Source organism: Trachurus japonicus, chromosome 11, assembly GCF_045865225.1.
Source record: "Trachurus japonicus isolate A0001 chromosome 11, Traja_1.0".
In the NCBI taxonomy this organism is placed as follows: Eukaryota; Metazoa; Chordata; class Actinopteri; order Carangiformes; family Carangidae; genus Trachurus; species Trachurus japonicus.
This window is the reverse complement of record NC_140917.1, coordinates 21,515,183-21,534,527: the sequence shown is the minus strand read 5'-3', so window position 1 is coordinate 21,534,527 and position 19,345 is coordinate 21,515,183. Positions and strand designations below refer to the sequence as shown.

General features: G+C 42.1%; 2 protein-coding genes across 2 annotated transcripts; one reads left to right on the top strand and one right to left on the bottom strand.

The window, feature by feature from the left end:
* Positions 1-482: 482 nt before the first annotated feature.
* crtap (cartilage associated protein) lies at positions 483-6,155 on the bottom strand. The gene is made up of 7 exons (XM_085791719.1): positions 5,486-6,155; positions 3,717-3,866; positions 3,244-3,415; positions 2,929-3,057; positions 2,639-2,784; positions 1,751-1,834; positions 483-1,176 (listed from the first exon to the last, which is right to left on the bottom strand). Exons 1-7 carry the CDS (start codon positions 5,945-5,947, stop codon positions 1,129-1,131), a joined length of 1,191 nt encoding a protein of 396 aa, XP_085647845.1. The 5' UTR covers positions 5,948-6,155; the 3' UTR covers positions 483-1,128.
* A 798-nt stretch (positions 6,156-6,953) lies between these two features.
* Positions 6,954-18,206, top strand: fkbp9 (FKBP prolyl isomerase 9). Its single transcript, XM_085791717.1, has 10 exons — positions 6,954-7,322; positions 8,341-8,486; positions 10,144-10,333; positions 10,428-10,573; positions 10,858-11,047; positions 12,545-12,690; positions 12,798-12,987; positions 14,413-14,558; positions 15,553-15,716; positions 17,019-18,206. The coding sequence occupies exons 1-10, from the start codon at positions 7,120-7,122 to the stop codon at positions 17,196-17,198; spliced, it is 1,701 nt and encodes a 566-aa protein (XP_085647843.1). The 5' UTR covers positions 6,954-7,119; the 3' UTR covers positions 17,199-18,206.
* Positions 18,207-19,345: the final 1,139 nt, after the last annotated feature.

Genomic DNA, 19,345 nt, shown 5'->3' with positions numbered 1-19,345 from the left:
ATCTCTTTCACATGACACTTCACCGTGTCCATTTTGCTTCCATTTCAAGCAGCCTGATGTGCAACTACACTGTATGTGTTCTCTCGGTCACAATAAACTCTTTAACATTGGGCTAATGCAGTAATTATCGCTTTAGATGTGGTTTTAACTGATTTATATTTGTATTTCCAACAGGGTCAAACAGATACCGTCACTCATGGAGATATGGATCACGTTCAATAGTGCATTGTTTACCAATCATTGTGTAAGTTTGACCTGTGACCCTGAATCCTCCTTTTATCTGAGCTCCTTTTTTTTCTTTTTTTTTAACCAGCCATTATCTTTCTGCTTCTCTGACATGTCCCCAACATTTTCAGAAAAGAAGAGGCAAAGATGTAAGGCCCTGTGGAGGGAGAGGAAATAAAAGAGACATGTAAATATAGACAGGAGAGGAACAAGAACGCAGAGTGGGAGACAGAGAGAGACACACAGTCACACAGAGGGAATGTTCCCCTGCGGGTTTTTAACATCACTGTGTGACAAACTGCACAGAGACTCAATGTTCAAACATTATTAAACAACTCAGTGTTTTCTCTGGCCATGTCTGTGCAGCACAATCCAGGGTTTCATCTAAAGGACACATGCAACTAGCTCCTCTCTCTAAATGATTATGTTTTGCCATCACTGTAAGAATACAAAAAAGCAATTTGAGTACATGAATTTAGGATTTATGAAATTGTAACATTTATATTTAACTATTTATATCACATATTACAGGCCAGAATTGTAATGATTACTTGAGAGCTCATGTTTGGGAAACTTATTTTATTGTGAAAAAGACCATTTTTGAAAGACAACAGCGATAATTCACAGTGGAGGAATGAATTCATAATAAGTATGAACAGTAAATATTTCTGCTTCTGTTATCTTCACTGACCGTCAGTCATTACGCTACTGTGCTGAATGTCCGTACCTCTGAGCTTGTTATTTGATGTTTTCAAAAATATTCAGGCTTGTGGTGCTGCAGGGTAAAAAAAAAAAACACAGTGACCAATCAGAGCATCTTACGAAACCCAATAAATACAAACTGGTGCTTTTCTTGTTGTTTGTGTTTGTTTTTTAGTGTTTCAGCAGAGTTTCCAACGTTGGCTATTCATCCCCGTCCAGGAACTCATCTATAAACTCTACCACCTCCCCCTGTGGAGACACACACACACACACAAAGAAGGAGAAGAATCAACCAGAGACGACTCAGGAGGCACTGTTTTGTTTCAATGTGACATTTTGCTCCGAGTGACTGAGCATAAATTCTCCCACAGGATGTTATAATTGTGATTTCTCGTACCTGGCATTACTAAAGAGATTACAGTCAAGAAGTGAATGGTATTTGCCACATACAGCCTGTAATCCTGGCTAATGCTGGGTTGCCCTCATGGCCACAGTCCTTGTACTTGCATCACAACAATTTAAAGAAACACAGCGTGGTGCTGCCACCTCATGGTCCTATATGATACTGCAGCTTGATAAAGACAGGGCCTACATTGTACTGCAGGGCATCATGTGACCTGACAGAAGAATCCAGGGTTTTTCCATAAGTTACACAAGGACAGAGGCAACGAGAAGTGTTTACACCCTCATCGAAAATCTTTATCTATTATGTCTATTTCTTAACGTGTCCTTCATTTGCCAAAAGATACTGTGAACTCTTGACTGGAAACGTCCTGTGACACACTGACTAACACACCCACAACAAAAATGTAAACGCAGGTACCTCATCATCACTTGCAAGGCGCTGTCTGGAGAACTCCATCATCTGTAGCTGCATCGTGGTCTGGTTGTAGTACCGCACTGCCTCCTATAACGAACACACACAAAGGGAATAATATGTGTTAAAAACAGCAGAAAATTAGAAATATTAGGTTAGTCCAGAGAACCTGACAGGAATAGTATGTTGAAAATTAGTTAATATGCTTATTTCTTTTGTTCCTGAGAGTTGGATTCAGAAACAACTGACCCAATTACTGGCAGCAGGTAATCAGAGTTTATCACAGACATGGTCAACCTGGTTCTGCCCATTAATGCTGCGAGAAGGTTCACTTCAACTTTCCAAAAAATAAACACAAATTAGTAAGTTTGGTAGGTACATCTTGTTACCTGTAGGTTACAGGTTTTCCTCTATCTCAAGGCTTTTTGCACCAACTTGTGGTTTTGTGTTCGGATCGTTTATTAGGTGGGAGTAGTGACTTCCTGGAGTCTTGTCAACATTGTGAGGTTGTCAAGAAACTGACAAGAGAGTCCCCCTAGAGTCTTTTGCAGACTCGTGCTAAGCTCAGCAAACCAGCTGGTGGCTGTGGTTTCATATTTACCACACAACATGAGAGTGTTATATTAGTAATAGACAAGAAGGTGATAATCCATGTTTCCCAAAATGTCAAACTATTTCTGTGCAGCAGGTTTAAAGTAAACAAAACAGACATTCAAGCACTTTAAGGCAGAGAAAGAAGAAAAGTTAAAAACTTTAAAGCCTTTATTGAGCTATGTAGGTAATGTATAGGCCTATAAGCAAAGTTGACACTGTTTCAGAACGATAAACAAGGACCAGGAGCTGTTTATGCTTCACTTTGAGTGTATAAGGTGTATAATGATTAACATGTCTTACTGATCTGGGGAGGAAGTCCTCTTCTGTCAGATCCCACTGGCTTTTGTGAAATTTGTAATAAGCCACGTTGTTCTTCATAACTTCATCACTGGGGTCAAACAGCACGTAGCTGACTGCACATGGTACCGCGTTCTTCAGGTCACTCACTGAAAACAAAACAAATCATCACTTAATACAAGAAATATACTCGACTGAAGTCACACACAAAACAACTGGCATTAGAAATTAATAGTAAGAGTGTTCCAGCAAAACAATGTGTGTCCAGGACAGGTTAACAAAACACTACTCACATTTGTAATAGGCAAACTGCAGGTAGTGGTACATGGTGGCTACGAATTTCTCAACAACAAATCCCCCTACAACAGGTGTCAGGTCACTTTCACACTTCACTTTCCTCTCAAGGACTTCTATGTAGTGATCTGAAAAAGAAAAGAAATCACCCGAGATGTTTCAGAGAGATAAAAAAATATCAAGAAAAAAAGGGGGGTGAAATCAAATAATAATGTAAACATGTTGGAGAAAAAGGGTTCATATCCTGACATAGTAAACTGTCTGGAGGGAGCTGGTCAGCTAGTGGAAAAGTGTAAATGTAGAGTTATACTGACCAGCTATGGAGGGGTAAAAGTCCTTAAAGTCTTTGACGTCTCTCGGGCCTTCGGACGCAGCCAGACATTCATCGTAGACCTTGAAGAAGTCCCTCAGAGCCAGCTCCATGTCTGACACTGAGGTTCGGAAGTTGTCCCCATTATATGCTCTCACCGCACGCACAAACAACGTCTGGAGTACGATGTGACAAAAAAAAACACCAGTGAATGAAATATGTGTTCCTCTCAAGACCAGGACAAAATCCTCCCTCCATCCTCTATATTTTGCCCCGGTTGAATCACAGGCAGCCGCCACATCAGTGCAGCCACAGAGCCAAGAGTGGAACAGTTTGTGTGTGAGTGCACTTAAATAGACATGTGGGTATGGGTGTGTGTGCATGTGTGTGCGTGTGTGCGTGTGTGTGTGTGTGTGTGTGTGTGTGTGTGTGTGTGTGTGTGTGTGTGTGTGTGTGTGTGTGTGTGTGTGTGTGTACCTCATATGATTTGGTCTCCAAATCTTTGAGGTGCTCCTCAGCCCCTGGCAGGCTCTTGTAGTAGGCCATGTTCCTCTGCATCATCTCATCATCTGGGTGCTTCAGCAGGAAGGTGTGGGCAGCAGACACGGCCTTGGCCAGGTTGTCCGACTGAGACAAACACATAATGTTACATACATTACTGAGTTGCATATTGGGCTATATGTTTATTAACTAAAACAGTCTAGTCGTGTTTCTGCTTGCTGTAACCATTAAATTAAGCTTATATTTAGTCTAATTCTCTTCTAAAATGACTTCCATTGGCTGAAGAGAGTAGTTATGTAGATGGTCTAAAATCAAATATGTTCATTTATTTGGTGTTTCGATGATGGTGGTGGTGAATGTTGACTAATACAAAGTCTCACATATAGATGGAGTGACATCTGATGACTGTGAAGACCTCATCATATAATTTTCATACAAATCAGGTCATTCAGTAACACCTCCTGTCACAGTTGAGGTCATCCCGCGAGGAATGTTTGCATAAATATATTAATAGAATAATGTTTCAGGCTACAGCATACAAACTGCAGTGTAATTATAATCTATTGGACTGTTAATAGTTTAATTATATTATAATAATTGATAGTACATAATAATAATAATAATGGAGCGCATATTAGACATTGAAAGTTTTATTAGTCGGTGTAATCATCCCCTCTCACTAACAAATGCCTCACTATTTTTGCAGTGTAGGCAGGGGACTGCAATTGAGACATAGTAACAAAGAGTCTAGTCTACAGTATCATATAGTATATTAGAATAAATGTGGGCGCTTCCTGTTTTACTGTTTGAGTCTCCTAAAGACTCTTTAGTTTTAGCTTTGGCTAAACTGTGGTTCAAATTTTATTCACAAATCATTAATCACAACGACCAACTATACAGTCAGTGTTCACATGGACACATTAGTATTAGTTTAAGTCAAAGATGAAAAATGTGAATATACAACATTTGGGTGCAGGTATACACTCAAACCAAGAAAATAAACACCCCAGCATCATTGTTTTACAAGTCTTGTTGGGAGAGGAACTTTCTAAATCCAGCTACATCTCATACTGACCTGAAGCTTTAGTGTTTCCTCTCACATCACAGCATAGATGCTTTAGCAGATCTGCTAAATGAGTAAATGTCATGTAGACTATATGAACCTCAGGCGCACCTGTGTATTTTTTGTCATGTTGTACATTGTCCATGTTTTTTCATTTGGTTTTGATTTGAGTTAAAGAACTGTCACAACTACATGTAATAGGGTTACATGTAATAACCCTATGTCTAACTTTAACCTCAGTTCTTAACCCCATAATTAACTCTGATCCAAAAACTTATTCTTGTGGAAATCCTTTTTAGACACACATGTGGATGCTTTTATAGTTTCTATATTCTGGGGACGAGTTTTCTTTCATTCTTAGCTGGAAGAGCATGAACACAAATGGGCACTAGTAGAAGTTCAGACCTCCTGTTTTGCAGAGCAGAGCCCCCCCTGTGCACCCGTGGCATGTACTGTAGGTGACGTCAGGAAAAACCACTGTCAGTGACATTAAAATGGAAACTGGACACACTAGAGTCCACACAGCAGTGAAGACCAAATGAAGCCATTGACCTATTTTTAATATCACCATAAGGCAAACAAAGCTGTGACACCATATCATTCTTATTCATGGCTTGACTTCTGGGGGTCTGGATACTTTGGAGCAGCCTGGCGACCCCACATGAGTCAGATGTTTGCTCACCTTGAAGTAGGCGTACTGCAAATATCTGTACGGCTCCCTCCTATCAAACTCATCTATGGTGTCCCGGCTGGGCATGGTCTGTCTGAAAGCGGGCAGCCCCTGCTTGCATCGCTTCAAGCACTGCGCCCTCTTCATAACGTTGCCAAACGCCCGCAGCTCTGGGAACTCCACAAACTTCTGCTCGTCGTCCAGCCTCACGGAGCTGCAGTTGAGGTTGCAGAAGGCCTCGCTGTCCCGCAGCAGCCGGTAGAGCCGCAGAGACACCTCCATGTACTCCACCGTGTCCAGCCACTTCTCCCCGGTGTACTGGTCCAGTGCGTATTTGTAAGCGGACTCCAGAGGCATCAGTTCGTGCCTGGGGAAACTCCTGAAGCTGTATTTCTCATACTGGGAGTTCACCACACAGAGGGAAGACGCGATTATAAACGCAGCAAAAAGTTGTGAAGAAGTGGAGGGTGCCATCTTTAAAAAGAAAAAAAAAAAAAAAGTTTGGATACTGGTGAAGACTGGAGAGAGGGGGCTGGTTTGGATTATCCGGGACGGTCCGTGTGTTGCGTGGGGACTCAAGGACCGCCTCAAGTTCCACCACGTATCCGGACGAAGCCTCCCCTCCCCCGGACGCAGAGCTGGAGCAGTCTCTCCGGCGAGTGGGGGCTGCTGGAGCTGCTCCTCCCACTACTGAATCACACAAGTAAATCAGTGCTGCTGCTCTGCCCAAATACAGTACAAGTTAAAACATGACATGCAACAAACCATTTATAACACAAACAACACGAATGATGCAGCGGTTTGTGGGCCTACACTTTTATTTTGGATGAAAGTCTAGAGTTAGGACTTTTCCAACCTGTTTCCTCTGGGCTGCTAATTGAACCCCCGGTGAGAGTGGATGGTCCCTCCCCCTCCCGCTGCCACGTAGAAACATTCCTGTATGGGTCCCCCCCCCACCCCCAACCCCCATCCCAACCCGAGGGCCTAAACCCCAGCACCAACACAACAAGATCTCATGTTCACCATCAACTCAAAAAACTAACTTTTTATGTGTTCAGCTTGTAGTTAAAAATCTGTGTGCAGAACCAGAGGTGCAGCCAGATGTGCGCCTTGTTCTTATGTATTTCGGATCCAGAGGGATGTGTCTGCAGCTGAGTGGAGACCCCTACGTTACCACGTTGACACATCTCAGAAGCTGCACTGCGCAAGACCGATACGTGGTGCCCAAGCTACTCCATTCAACACCAGAGAGAGTCAAGCCTGTTAGAAAGAGAGAGCACCGGGCAGGAAACACTTCAAAATAAAAGCACCATTAACCTTGTAAACTTTGATTTTATATTTGTTTGTGTCTCAAATAGACACGAATGCATGTATCTTCTGTCCTATTTAGTTGTGTTAAAGGATTATAATGTGAGATTTGGGTCATAAAAGGGTTTAGTTTTGTTACAGCTGAACCGGATGTTGTGCGTTTTTTTCCCCTAACTTGACAAGTGATCATTCCTGAGCTTGGAGCCAGGGCAGGACTTCTATCCAAGCCGGAGTAGAGGAAACTAAAAGTAGGCTACCGGTGAGCAGGGAGGGCACACACACATACAGGACGAGCCCCGCAGGTATCCTCATAGCTGAGTCGTTGGTGGGCAGTGAAAATGATCCAGTGCGTGCAGACGATGCTGTATCTGTCGGTTCTGGTGGCGTTCGCCGCCTGTAACGCGCCTCCGGTACCGTTAGACGACATCCTCATTGAGAAAACTTTCGTGCCAGAGCAGTGCGGGCGCGCAGTCAAAGTAGGTGACTACGTAAGGTATCACTACAATGGCATGTTTCCGGATGGCAAGAAGTTCGACTCCAGGTGAGTGAGTGGCACCACGCAACACAATTAGCCAACGTTTACTTTGCTCTCAGGTGATTCTGCAGCAAACCGGGTGCACGGTGCGAACAGCGTGCGCGATGCGTAAAAGTGCGCGTAGCTAGTGGTTTGTCCCTGTGAGCCACGCAGGCAAGCGAGCTGGCTGAGCTGTAGGTCAACACAGTCTCTACTATGTCCAGGGGCTGCAACACTTTTTTTCCAACACCAACAGAGATTAAACTCTAGCGCAAAGACAGAAAGTTTTATATTAATATTAATTTGATCACATTGGTCTTTTTTAATTTTTTTAATTTTTATTGAAGCTCACTCTCAGGACCTCTGGACCATGGGAATCAATGGTTCCCATGGAAAGGCTGAATTGCCACCTAGACAAATGGGGCAGCTGACTGTGGCCCCCAGACCCCCAAAGACCCAAGAAACTCCACTGTTTCTGTTAATCTAATTAAACACACATTTTCTTCACTATCCCTATAGTCCCCTGTGATGTTAGTTAATTTTCGTGTCCCCATCTTGTTTTCAAGTTGTATATATTCATCAATAAAGTAAAAAAAAGGGGGGGGAGGGGTTCTGCATGTGACCCCCCCTTGCATGTTAATCTGGCCATGTGTGTGTGACCTGTCTGACTGTAACCAATGGCCTTACTCTAGGGACAATATGACCCTGTGAAAATAAAAGCAGCCTAAATATTTAGCAGTCTAAAGACATTTTGCATTTTGGTGCTTTCACTTATAGAACATGATCCTGAGCATCCTGAATTCTTGCAAAAGTTTTGCCAAAATATGATTTACTGGAGGGAATTGTCATTCAAATGATGTATGGGATTTATTTGTTCCACCCAAACACTTGTGGCTGTATACCGTTTACATAAGTCTTAACACCAAACAGAAAGATAGTCACTGGTAAAGACTTTGAGCACGTCCTGTTGGGAACTCATATTTATAGCGAAAGCAAGGATATATAATGTGTTATAATAATAATATAATGTGTTAACCCGTTTCAGTTACGACCGTGGCAGCACCTACAACGTGTTTGTTGGTAAGAAGCAGCTGATCGAAGGGATGGACAAAGCTCTGGTGGGGATGTGTGTCAACGAGAGAAGACTAGTCAAGATCCCACCGCACCTGGCCTATGGAGAGAGGGGATATGGTGTGTATGTCTGAGCGTGTGTTAACCCCACACCCTGTGATATCAGGCACATCTCTTTGTACCCATCATGCCTCAGCCTGATCATATGGAGTCAGACTGAAACATGATCTCCACTAACTCTGTGGACACACACTGTTTATTCCTCCCAGGAGTCGTTGTAAGTCCACAGATGAGTGAACGCACAGCTGGCACCGCTCGCCATAACAGTGAGGGAATTTGGTTTGGACACTGGCAGACAAACACAGGGACAAACACACAAGAGTCTTTAAGGAAAGCACTAGTTAGCATTGTATAGAGGAAGAGAGGGAGAGAGGAAGTGGGCTGCTCCCAGTCGTCCATGATGGATGATGTCACAGGGACATCACAGACCAGGAAGCTCTAGATCGAGCTGCTAGGAACACGCTGCAAATGCTTGAACATCAGCAGCAGCCCAGACACACTTAATGGACAGCAAACTGTGTGAAACCGAAGACTGTACTTCTATAGGAACATAAATCCTGAGGCAGTGTTTACATGCAGAGACGAGTGTGTCTGAGAAATATTTAGGTAATGGAACAGAGAGAAGAGAGGGGGACATGTGTGGACAGGTAAAGGCTGCGGCTGTATCCTCTGCTACCGGCTTGTGCTAGAGGGAACAAGACAGAGAAAGAGCAAAACAGAGCTGTGAGGTTTTGCTTGGAGGTGGAAAGAGAATTAAACAGAGAGAAAAGCTGCCAGTCATAAAGATCTAATGGCTGCCACCTACACAGTCCTTCCACCCGCCACTTCACCTTCTGCTCTTTAGACAGTCGGCTACATCCCTGATACAAGAGAGAGAGAGATAACTGTTAGAAACATTCATACCCAGGAATAATATGACATGACATCAGTACTGTGAATGAATTTTCGACCTTTAGATCTTTCTCTTTATGTGATTTTTTGGCAAGATACTAAATAAAGAAAAGAAAAGAAAAGAAAAACCTTTTGATTCAACAGAAATACAGCTGGAGGTGGTAGGTTGTGTTTTCTGTGTGTTTGACCACTGCTCTGATAGGCAGGGTTATGTTTGCCTTGTTCTCACATTTATCTGTAACATATAAAGCAAAAAGAATGAATGGGAATATGAGAATATTCTTGTTACTATCATTATATGTATGTTGTCAAAAGAAGTTTACTTTCATTATTTATTTCTCTATAATTAATTTCAGTTGAGACAAGGCCATCTTAAAGGGCCTTACACCACATATCGTGTGAAGAACAACTTTATGAGTGATAAACAGACCCGTGAGTCAACTTACAGAAGTTCATTAAGAGCATTAAAATCCTTAAGCCATTAGTCTCACATTAAAGTTGCTCTTAATGATGCAACAGGCATTGTTGGAGTTTGCCCCCCTCAGAATTTGACCCATTTTATTGAAAAGTCCTTGCTTGTTTTCCAAGAAAGCGTGAGAGTGTATGTGTGAGAGTATGTGTGAGACAGGACGACTTTTTAATATCATTTTCTTCTTTGATTAATCAAGGATGTTTTTGGTGTATTAAAAAAATAACTCAATCAGGTTTAACTGGTGGTATTCAGTTTACAAATACATCTGAACAACTAACTGGAACCAGGACTCATTTGGCATTTTTAGCTGTAACTATGAAAGCACTGCTTGACTTGCATCACTCTCCTCTGCAGGCGACATCATCCCTCCTGACTCCATCCTTCACTTTGACGTCCTGTTGCTCGATGTGTGGAACCCAGAGGACGGCGTCCAGATCAACACGTACCACACACCCTCCATCTGCTCCAGAAAGGTGGAGGTGTCCGACTACGTCCGTTACCACTACAATGGGACGCTGCTCGATGGGACTCTCTTTGACTCCAGGTTTGTTCTGTGTAATGATCCCTCCACCGCATAAAAACACACCAATACACACAAATATGTGACGTCTCTCCTCCACCCGGCCTTCTCTCTGTAGTCACACCCGCATGCGCACATACGACACTTACGTGGGGATTGGCTGGCTGATCGCTGGTATGGACCAGGGGCTTCTGGGAATGTGTGTCGGAGAGAGACGCATCATCACAATGCCTCCATCACTTGGCTATGGAGAGAATGGAGATGGTGAGTTATTCATTCATAAAACCCTTGAAAATACACACATTGATGAGTTTAAAGCAACAGGTGCAGCAGTTTAACACATGTACAATACCTTTTTATATATGATAACATAAGTTGATTAACTTATCATGCATAAACAAACTGGAAAAAACGTATTAAGATAATTTCCAGATCTTTACACTAAAAGCAAGTCAAAGTCTTTAGTTTTCATCCTCAGTTCTCTCCTGAATCTCCATGCTCTTTCATGTCTTCACCTCTCCTTCCTCTTCTCTTCCTCCTCTCTGCAGGCAGTGACATCCCAGGACAGGCATCTCTGGTGTTTGACGTTGTTCTCCTGGACCTCCACAACCCCAGAGACGGGATCACAGTGACCAACCAGCAGGCGCCTGAGTCCTGCACGAGGAAGACCGTCTCTGGAGACTTTGTCCGCTACCACTACAATGGCAGCCTCCTCGACGGAACCTTTTTTGATTCCAGGTGTGTTTTATTCATCATTTCAATCACACAGACGGGTGTGTCGTAAATCTTTGGGCTATCAGTAGAAATGAATGTTTCAATTCTGGGAGCTGTTTACCTGTGTAAAGTCTGCTGATCTTTAAGCAGCCACAAGATGGCAGCATCTCTCTGTGTCCTGAAGATGTAGTGATGATGAGTCAAAACCAGTGACTTAAACTGAACAATATCTCCTGTCATAAAAATGGCCTGTCTGAATAGTTTTTAGTTCTTCTTGTGCTGTCACTCTAATTATCGATAACTATGGAATAATTATAGAGGGTGAAGGTCTTTGAAATATCCATAGTTAAGAAAAAGAAGACACAGCACTATGTAAATCAAGTTAAGGAGTCTGGATTAGGATATATAAATATAATATCGGTTGTGTCCTGCAGCATGTTTGAAAAGTCAAACATTTGGTTCACTTTTTGAAACAAAGGGCGCTTAATCAAGGCCGTAACTACCACTGGGGACACCGAGGTCATGACCTCTGTGTTTTTTTTCCCAACCAGTTGTTACACTGTAACTACAGTACACTGTGATGTGAGCGTACGTGCACAAAATGTCACAAACAACAAAGACTGTGAAATTGCTTTTCTGGACAGATTTAACAAAGAGCCTATTGTGGAATTTTTTTAGGCAACCATTAGTTTAGTTTTATTTCAGTGTGTTTAAAAAAAAAAAAGAAAGAAAGCTAAGACCTGTGATATTAATACAGACATATCTGGAGTACAGTAGAAAACTCTGCCCACTCTGTCCTCCCTCGCGTACCACAACATAATTATTTTTAAAATCCTGCGTACGGCCCTGGACGCTTTGCACCTGCTTTGATCATTTTCATATCAAGAATTGAATGGAAAGAAGATATTCGTTGTGGCTACTGAGCTCTCTTTTCTGTTCTGTTCAGACGTCATACATCCTGTTGTCACACCCTGATTTTAATTTTCGGAGGAAGTGATTATGTGTCCTTCCTACCACAGGCTTTTTCTGATGTGATGTATTGCATGGCTAGGAATCTGTTTTCATAAAAAGAAACCACAAACATATCCTTCAAGCCCAGCTGTGTTGCAGCTTTGAACCAGGTTGTCATAACAGACTCTTGTTTTATTTCCTGTTATCAGTAGGTGGTTTGAGGGTGAGTGGTATTGCTTTTGTATATGATTATGAAAAGATAATTGTGGTTGGCGGAGTAGTTGGATAACTGCATACAATCAGTTACAGTTAAGGCATCCTGCATTTATGACCTTTTGGTTGAATGCATGGGTGTAGGTTGGTGAAATTAAGTCCAAATTTTAAAGTAAATTTTGTTCCTCATTACATTCAATTACAAAGCCTTATGCTACCACACTTACTGTTGACCAAGTCAGTTTGTCCTGTATCTCCTTGATCACGCCATTTCTTTTGGGCACAAGGTCACATATTATCAAGTGAGTATGCAACAATTACATTTTCTGTATCACAGTAATATTTTCTTTTCCACAGCTACTCTCGTAATCGCACATATGACACCTATGTGGGTCGGGGATACGTGATCGCTGGCATGGACGAGGGTCTGATTGGCGTCTGCGTTGGAGAGAAGCGCACCATCACCATTCCCCCACATCTCGCCTATGGAGAAGAGGGCACAGGTGGGTGTGCACGGATGACTTGGATACACTGATCTCTATAAGAAATGTTTTACTTCCCCAGTTTAGCCTTCATATAAAGGCTTTCTGTATTTGTATGTTGCCCTCAGGCACTAAGATTCCTGGATCAGCTGTCCTGGTGTTTGACGTCCACATCATCGACTTCCACAACCCTTCAGACAGCACGGAGATCACAGTGGTTTACAAGCCAGAAAGCTGTGACAGAGAAACAAAGAAGGGAGACTTCGTCAAATATCACTACAATGCCTCTCTGATGGACGGAACATCCATCGACTCCACGTGAGTGAACTTCTGTGAGACACGTTAAGGCTTCAGGGAGAGCAAAGCGTCTTAGAAAATTGGACACAGCAACAAAGCGAATAGGAAAGTGGTTGTAAATATTGTGGAAATATTGAATAAGTAAAAAAAAAGACCTGTGTTGAGGAAAAACTAATATGATAAAATAACACTCTCAAAAGGTGTTCAATAAGTCAGAAAAATGCTCATCTGAGTATCAGGATAACTCCTCAAGACTGAGCTTGGTGCAGTAGGGTTTACCCCAGTGAAAAACAAACATAAATCCGAGCCTGTTCTGGACCAGCTGCTGGCCTCTGTCCTTGTCTTTCTAGTCTTTGTAGAAAGTACTACCTGTCTTCCTCAGAGCAGGGGAGATTTCTTCCTTTTTTCGCTCATATCCAATACAATTTGTCCGAAAAATAAGGGTGTCACCTTTCTTCCTCGCCTTGACCAGCTGGGGCTTTCCTTTACTTTTAACTATGTGTCACATTTTGCGGGGGTTCAACTTAAGGTCAGTGTCCTCATTTGGCCTCCATTAGTTTCTGACCAGCCAAGCCTATGTTTTAAAAGCTTAATCTATAAGTCAGTTTTGATACATAGACCAATGACTAGCAAATGCACACAATAAATGTTAGTGTCAATTAGTGTTTTACGGCTGGCCTCTTGGCAAACTTACTCTATACTCTGCTCGGCATATACCCTCCACCATACCTGTTACCCTAGTTACTGCACCAGGCTCTCTCTCTCTCTCTCTCTCTCTCTCTCTCACACACACACACACACACACACACACACACAAACGGATGCATAACGCTGTAATGTGTCTGGCATCACACAGGAAACACAGCAGATGATGATGATGACTAATATAACAAAATCTCTGTGTTTATTTCCTCCTCTTGTGCCTCTTTTAGTCCTAACACAGAATTTCAGTTCCACATCCCCGCCTGGTCTGCAACAGAAGTAAAACTGCCTCAACTTTATCACCACTTCAAAAGTTAAAGTTGTTTGAAACAAGAAAGATAGACAACACAACATCCAACATATGGCTTCATAATAAAACCATATCAACATCATGAATGTGAAAGTTTAGCTAATCTTTCAGGAGTGTCGGGGCGTCGCGTGGCGTAGTGGTTAGAGCCCCCCTCTCTCTGCCTCCCTGTTTCCTGTCTGTCTCAACTGTACTATCTATAAAAGCATAAATGCCCAAAAAATATACTAAAAAAAAAAAAAAAAAAAGCTTTCAGGAGTGTCTCGAGCTGTTCTTGACACCAGTTTCACCCTCCAAAACCCTTTTAACCTCTGCCACACTTGAGAAATGTAGATGTAGACATGCCATCCTGACTGTGAGAAAGTTACAAAACCTTACAGTTACAAAACCAGTACAGTTACTCTGTGTTTTTGTAACTCTGACTCCATCTGTTTCAGGTATAATTATGGAAAAACGTACAACATCGTCCTTGGGGCCAATCAGATAGTTCCAGGGATGGAGGACGGACTGTTGGACATGTGTGTGGGAGAGAAAAGACACCTTGTTATCCCCCCTCATCTGGGCTATGGGGAGAGAGGAGTCAGTAAGTTACAGAGAAACACACACACACAGTTACTGTAAGAGTCATGGCCCCAGAGGTTTGTCTTCTGCACTAGTGCATGTTTTACTTCAGCCTACATACTTTCACAGGATATCATCACTAAGTGTTAAAAACAAAACAAAAATAATATTAATAATAGGTTTTGTTGAAGTCCACCTCTGACTTCCCCGCGGTTGGTTGATGCAAGGAAAGAACCACGTTGAGAATTAGAGTTGATATATCATCAGCATTTATTTAGCAAAGATCTTTGGAGAACACAATACAGAAGATCTGTGTCTTGAGCCGAGCGCCCTGTGTTCTGAAGAAGCTCACCCTTATCAGTGTTTCTTATAATCTTTTTCTGTCAGTTCCCCCCGCCTTGGTTCCTCTCCGTACCCTTCCCTACTACGAGTTACTCATACCTCTCCCTACTAGGAGTTGCTTTCAGTTGGAGTTTGATATCTCACACCTGCACGGGAAGCATCTGCTGTGGTCTTACACAATCTTCACCCCCATCCTGATGTTGTCCGTATTTGCACTTCTCCTATCAAGCAGGCTTCGACAGAACACAGTGTACAACTTCTTGTCCTTATTCGGTGTCATGTATCACAAGCATACAGCAAATCACTACACACACGCACATATTTTCAGATACATAGTGAATGGCCATTTCCCGCAGTTTACATTTATATAGCGCTTTTCCCAACACCCAAAGTGCTTTACAGAAACCATTATACATTACACATACTAAACAGTAGACAATGGTCATATATATGTACAGTATATGATCACGTACCCTGATCATGAATAGCACGTGATCCCGTAGGAGTCTCTTACCTAATCTAAGATGATTTGATTTTCAACGTGGCAGATATTCTGGGTAGTGGAAATGAGTTAGTCTTTGCTGATGATGACTGATGTTCAATTAGCAGACAGTATCTGAGCCCCTGTGTGTGTGTGTGTGTGTGTGTGTGTGTGTGTGTGTGTGTGTTCACAGCTGATGAAGTCCCAGGGAGCGCCGTGCTGGTGTTTGACATCGAGCTGGTTGAAATGGAGGAAGGACTTCCTGAGGGCTACATGTTCATCTGGAACGACGAAGTGTCAGCTGACCTCTTCACGGAGATGGACGTAGACGGCGACAAGGTGGTGGAGCCCTCTGAGGTGTGTGATAACCTGCCGTCCTGTGTTTATATCTCAAAAATTAAATTGTGAAGTATGCACAATGACAAAAACATCTTTTACCATTGATTGATTGATTGATTGATTAACTTTAATATCCCCAAGGGGGCAATTCAGTGTACAGCAGCAGTTGGCACAATAAACACACCGGATACAACACATAAAGTAGCAATAAATAGATAGAAATACATCGTATAATTAATACATAACAGTACGAGAAATACCAGAATACATCATAAAAATTATTACCGAGGCTACAAGTTACACCAAATCATCAGCTACAGAAAGAGGTGAAACAAAAGAGGAATCAGATGGTCGAGATCTCTTTATTCCAACACGGCCCCGTAGGCTCGAGATATCATCCCCCCTTACAAAGAGTGACATGCCTTTTTATACCAAACCCAGGCTATGTGTGTGTATTGGGTGTACCGATCATCCTGTTTACCAGATATTTTGCCATTTTAACCCAAAAGGGAAATTGGGGGAAACAGCTCAGTATCATTTATCTTGGACTTTTGGTCACGTAACCTAACCCTGGTCACGCACTTGGCTGTTATCTCTATGTGTGCGTGTGTGTGGTGCAGTTCCATATTCCCATATCTTTTGGTCTTCTTCTTGTTGTTTTCAACTTGTTTGGCGCCAGTACAGGTCACGGTGACCTGGCTCAATCTTGGGTGGTGTTGAAGTCAGACTAGACTTCCCCGCGGTTGGTTGGTGCAGAGGAAAGAATTACATTGTACGAGAGAAGTTGAGTTTAAAGTATAAAATATTTATTTTGCAAAGATCTTTGGAGAACACACAATACAGAAAATCTGCTCTCGAGCCTAGCGCCCTGTGTTCTAAGGAAGTCTGCGTTTGCAGCGAGCTATATACTCTTCTGGTTCCCCCCTAGATAATTGGTGCGCCCTTTCCCCTGATTGGTTCGAATGTACACATTTCCTTACATAGAGTTGATTTTGGCTCGTCTCTGTTGCGGGCATTTTCCGGTTTGTCTTGTCACTGGTCTTTAAGATGGTCATTGTACTCTTTAGACACTTGCCTTATACCCCTTCCCCGAACAACAGTGTACATTTCCTTTAACTCTATCCAGTTCCATATATGGCAATAGTATAGCAAGCATAGTTCACTCAAAGTTCACTCTATTTAAATAAGTCATAAGCAGTCAGTTTCCACAGTGGCCTGGCGTTCACAAACCTATTGGCGCTCTACTAGGGGCATGGTGTGATACTGTATGCACTCTGTTATTCTCTTACGCCACCTTTGATCTCTTCTTTCGTCTCACAGTTCACTGACTACATCATGCGGCAGGTGAATGAGGGCAAAGGCCGCCTGGCTCCCGGCTTCGACCCCTACCGCATCATCGACAACATGTTCTCCAACCAGGACCGCGACGGAGATGGAAAAATCACAGAGGCAGAGTTCAAGCTTAAAGCAGATGAATCTGCTGCTCACGATGAGCTATGACGGGACTGAGCGTAAAACTCAGGTTAGGGTTCGGGTGAAGGGTCAGACCGGTGGGAAGATGCGGGTGGTTCTGGTAGAAAAGGATGTGGGTGTAGAGTCAGCCAGGGTAGGGAGGGAAACGTGCTGAGAGGTATTCTGTGTTTTTATACTGAGGGCTGAGATGATGGTAAAAGGGTGTTTTGTTTTTAAAGACCCTGTAAGAACCAAATGAATCTGAAAGGTAAAAGTTGGAAAGAAAATGTTTAATATGAAAACTATGATAACAGTGAATTTTTAATTTTTAATTTTTAATTTTTATTTTTTACCGCTTTTTTCCATCTAGTTCATTGTGTGTTTTCATGTGTGTTATTTTATTTTGAAGGGTATAAAAGCACTCCTGTGTGAGAGAACAAATCAAGGCCTCACTCCACCATCTCTACATTCAACATTTCCCCCTGACTTTTTTTTTTTTTCTTTTGTGGTTGTGCGTGAAACTTTCCATTCTTTTCCCCGGGAATCAACTTCTTTGTCTAAAATACATGAAAAATCTTTAGGGAGCAATTAATCGGTCATCACTCACTGTGATACACTGTGATTAAGTTACATGTTGCTTCTGAGGTTTGCCTCTCATTTGCAAGTGACAATAATAAGTGAGAGATTTAAGTGAGAAAAGGATTTTATTTAGGTAGTTTATGTGTGTTTTACTTTCAAATGTCTAGATGCCTTCTGTGTTTTCTGCTGTTTATATGATTCATCAGTTGTCCGTCAACACTGAAAACTCCTAAATGTTGTTCACCAGCTTCCCAGTGTGTTAACTAGGTCAACTGGTTTCCCATCACCTGTTGTTGTCTCCATCCACATGCCAACCGCAATTTAGGACTTGGTGTGCTCATGAGTGAGTGAGTTAGTGAGTGAGTGACTGAGTGAGTGAGTGACTGAAGTGTAAGTCTTACTTTTTTATTCAGGTTAAAATTGAGGCTTGATGGTTTCAATGTCAGTACAGTCATAAGTTTGATTAAATTACCTGATTTAAAAAAAATGCTTAGTTTGTGTCAGTCCATTTGTTTACCTAGCTATATGTTTGCTTAGGGCACAGTTTTTTCTTTTTAAACATGGCTTGCTTGAACCAGTTTAATCGAAATTGATGAATTGATTGTCTGAATTTCTGGCACCTTTGTGTCTTTGCATGTGTTTTCTTAAGCTGCATTTAATTTAGCTGTAAGCAACAGGTAAAAAAACAAACAAACAAAAAAACGTATTTATTACTCTTGTAGTATATTGATGTGTTGATGAAAAGAAGTGATCACCGCCGACACGTCTTCACTTGTATTCAAAAAGAGTTTATTCACAAGAAGAAAAACTGTGTCAAATGAATGCTGAATCTTTGAGCATCTTAGGTGTCAATGTGAGATGGCTGAAAACCATAACCTTATATACTTTCTAACTCCAAAACTCCACCTTCTCCCAACATAAGGATATAGCTTACCATAATAGGCATTAACTGTTAAAATAACATGACATTAACATGAACAATATATCTGTTAATCTAAACAATTCCTGTAACTGTTTGACATACGCAGTTCACGTTTTATGTCTATGAACATGAGACAGGATCTAGCCTATAGAATTTTACGACCTTGCATTCATCCTCTGGACAAGTCTAACATAAACGTAGGCTCTCACAGGTGTGGTATATTGATGAAAAGAAGGGATCACCGCCGACACGTCTTCACTTGTGTTCAAAAAGTAGAAGAACAGTGTACAAAAAATGCCGAATCCTGAAGCATCCCTGGTGCCAAAGTGAGATCTCTCTCCCTAAGGCTCAAAACCATGATCATATATACTTTCTAACTCCAAAACTCCGCCTTCTCCCAACATAAGGATATAGCTTATGTTGAAGTCCACCTCTGACTTCCCCGCGGTTGGTTGATGCAAGGAAAGAACCATGTTGCACGAGAGAATTAGAGTTGATATATGTGGTATATTGATGTGTTGATGAAAAGAAGGGATCACCGCCGACACGTCTTCACTTGTGTTCAAAAAAGAAGTTTATTAACAAGTAGAAGAACAGTGTACAAAAATGCCGAATCCTGAAGCATCCCAGTGAGATCTTCTCCTCTAAGGCTCAAAAACATGATCTTATATACTTTCTAACTCCAAAACTCCAC

Excerpts from the sequence above, each read along its gene's own strand:
- fkbp9 (XM_085791717.1), top strand. The coding sequence starts at position 7,120 with ATGATCCAGTGCGTGCAGACGATGCTGTATCTGTCGGTTCTGGTGGCG. Across the intron at positions 8,487-10,143 it reads CTATGGAGAGAGGGGATATG|GCGACATCATCCCTCCTGAC; the intron begins GTGTGTATGTCT and ends TCTCCTCTGCAG. Across the intron at positions 11,048-12,544 it reads GGAACCTTTTTTGATTCCAG|CTACTCTCGTAATCGCACAT; the intron begins GTGTGTTTTATT and ends TCTTTTCCACAG.
- crtap (XM_085791719.1), bottom strand. The coding sequence starts at position 5,947 with ATGGCACCCTCCACTTCTTCACAACTTTTTGCTGCGTTTATAATCGCG. Across the intron at positions 3,416-3,716 it reads TGGAGACCAAATCATATGAG|ACGTTGTTTGTGCGTGCGGT; the intron begins GTACACACACAC and ends ATCGTACTCCAG. Across the intron at positions 1,177-1,750 it reads GCCTTGCAAGTGATGATGAG|GGGGAGGTGGTAGAGTTTAT; the intron begins GTACCTGCGTTT and ends GTGTCTCCACAG.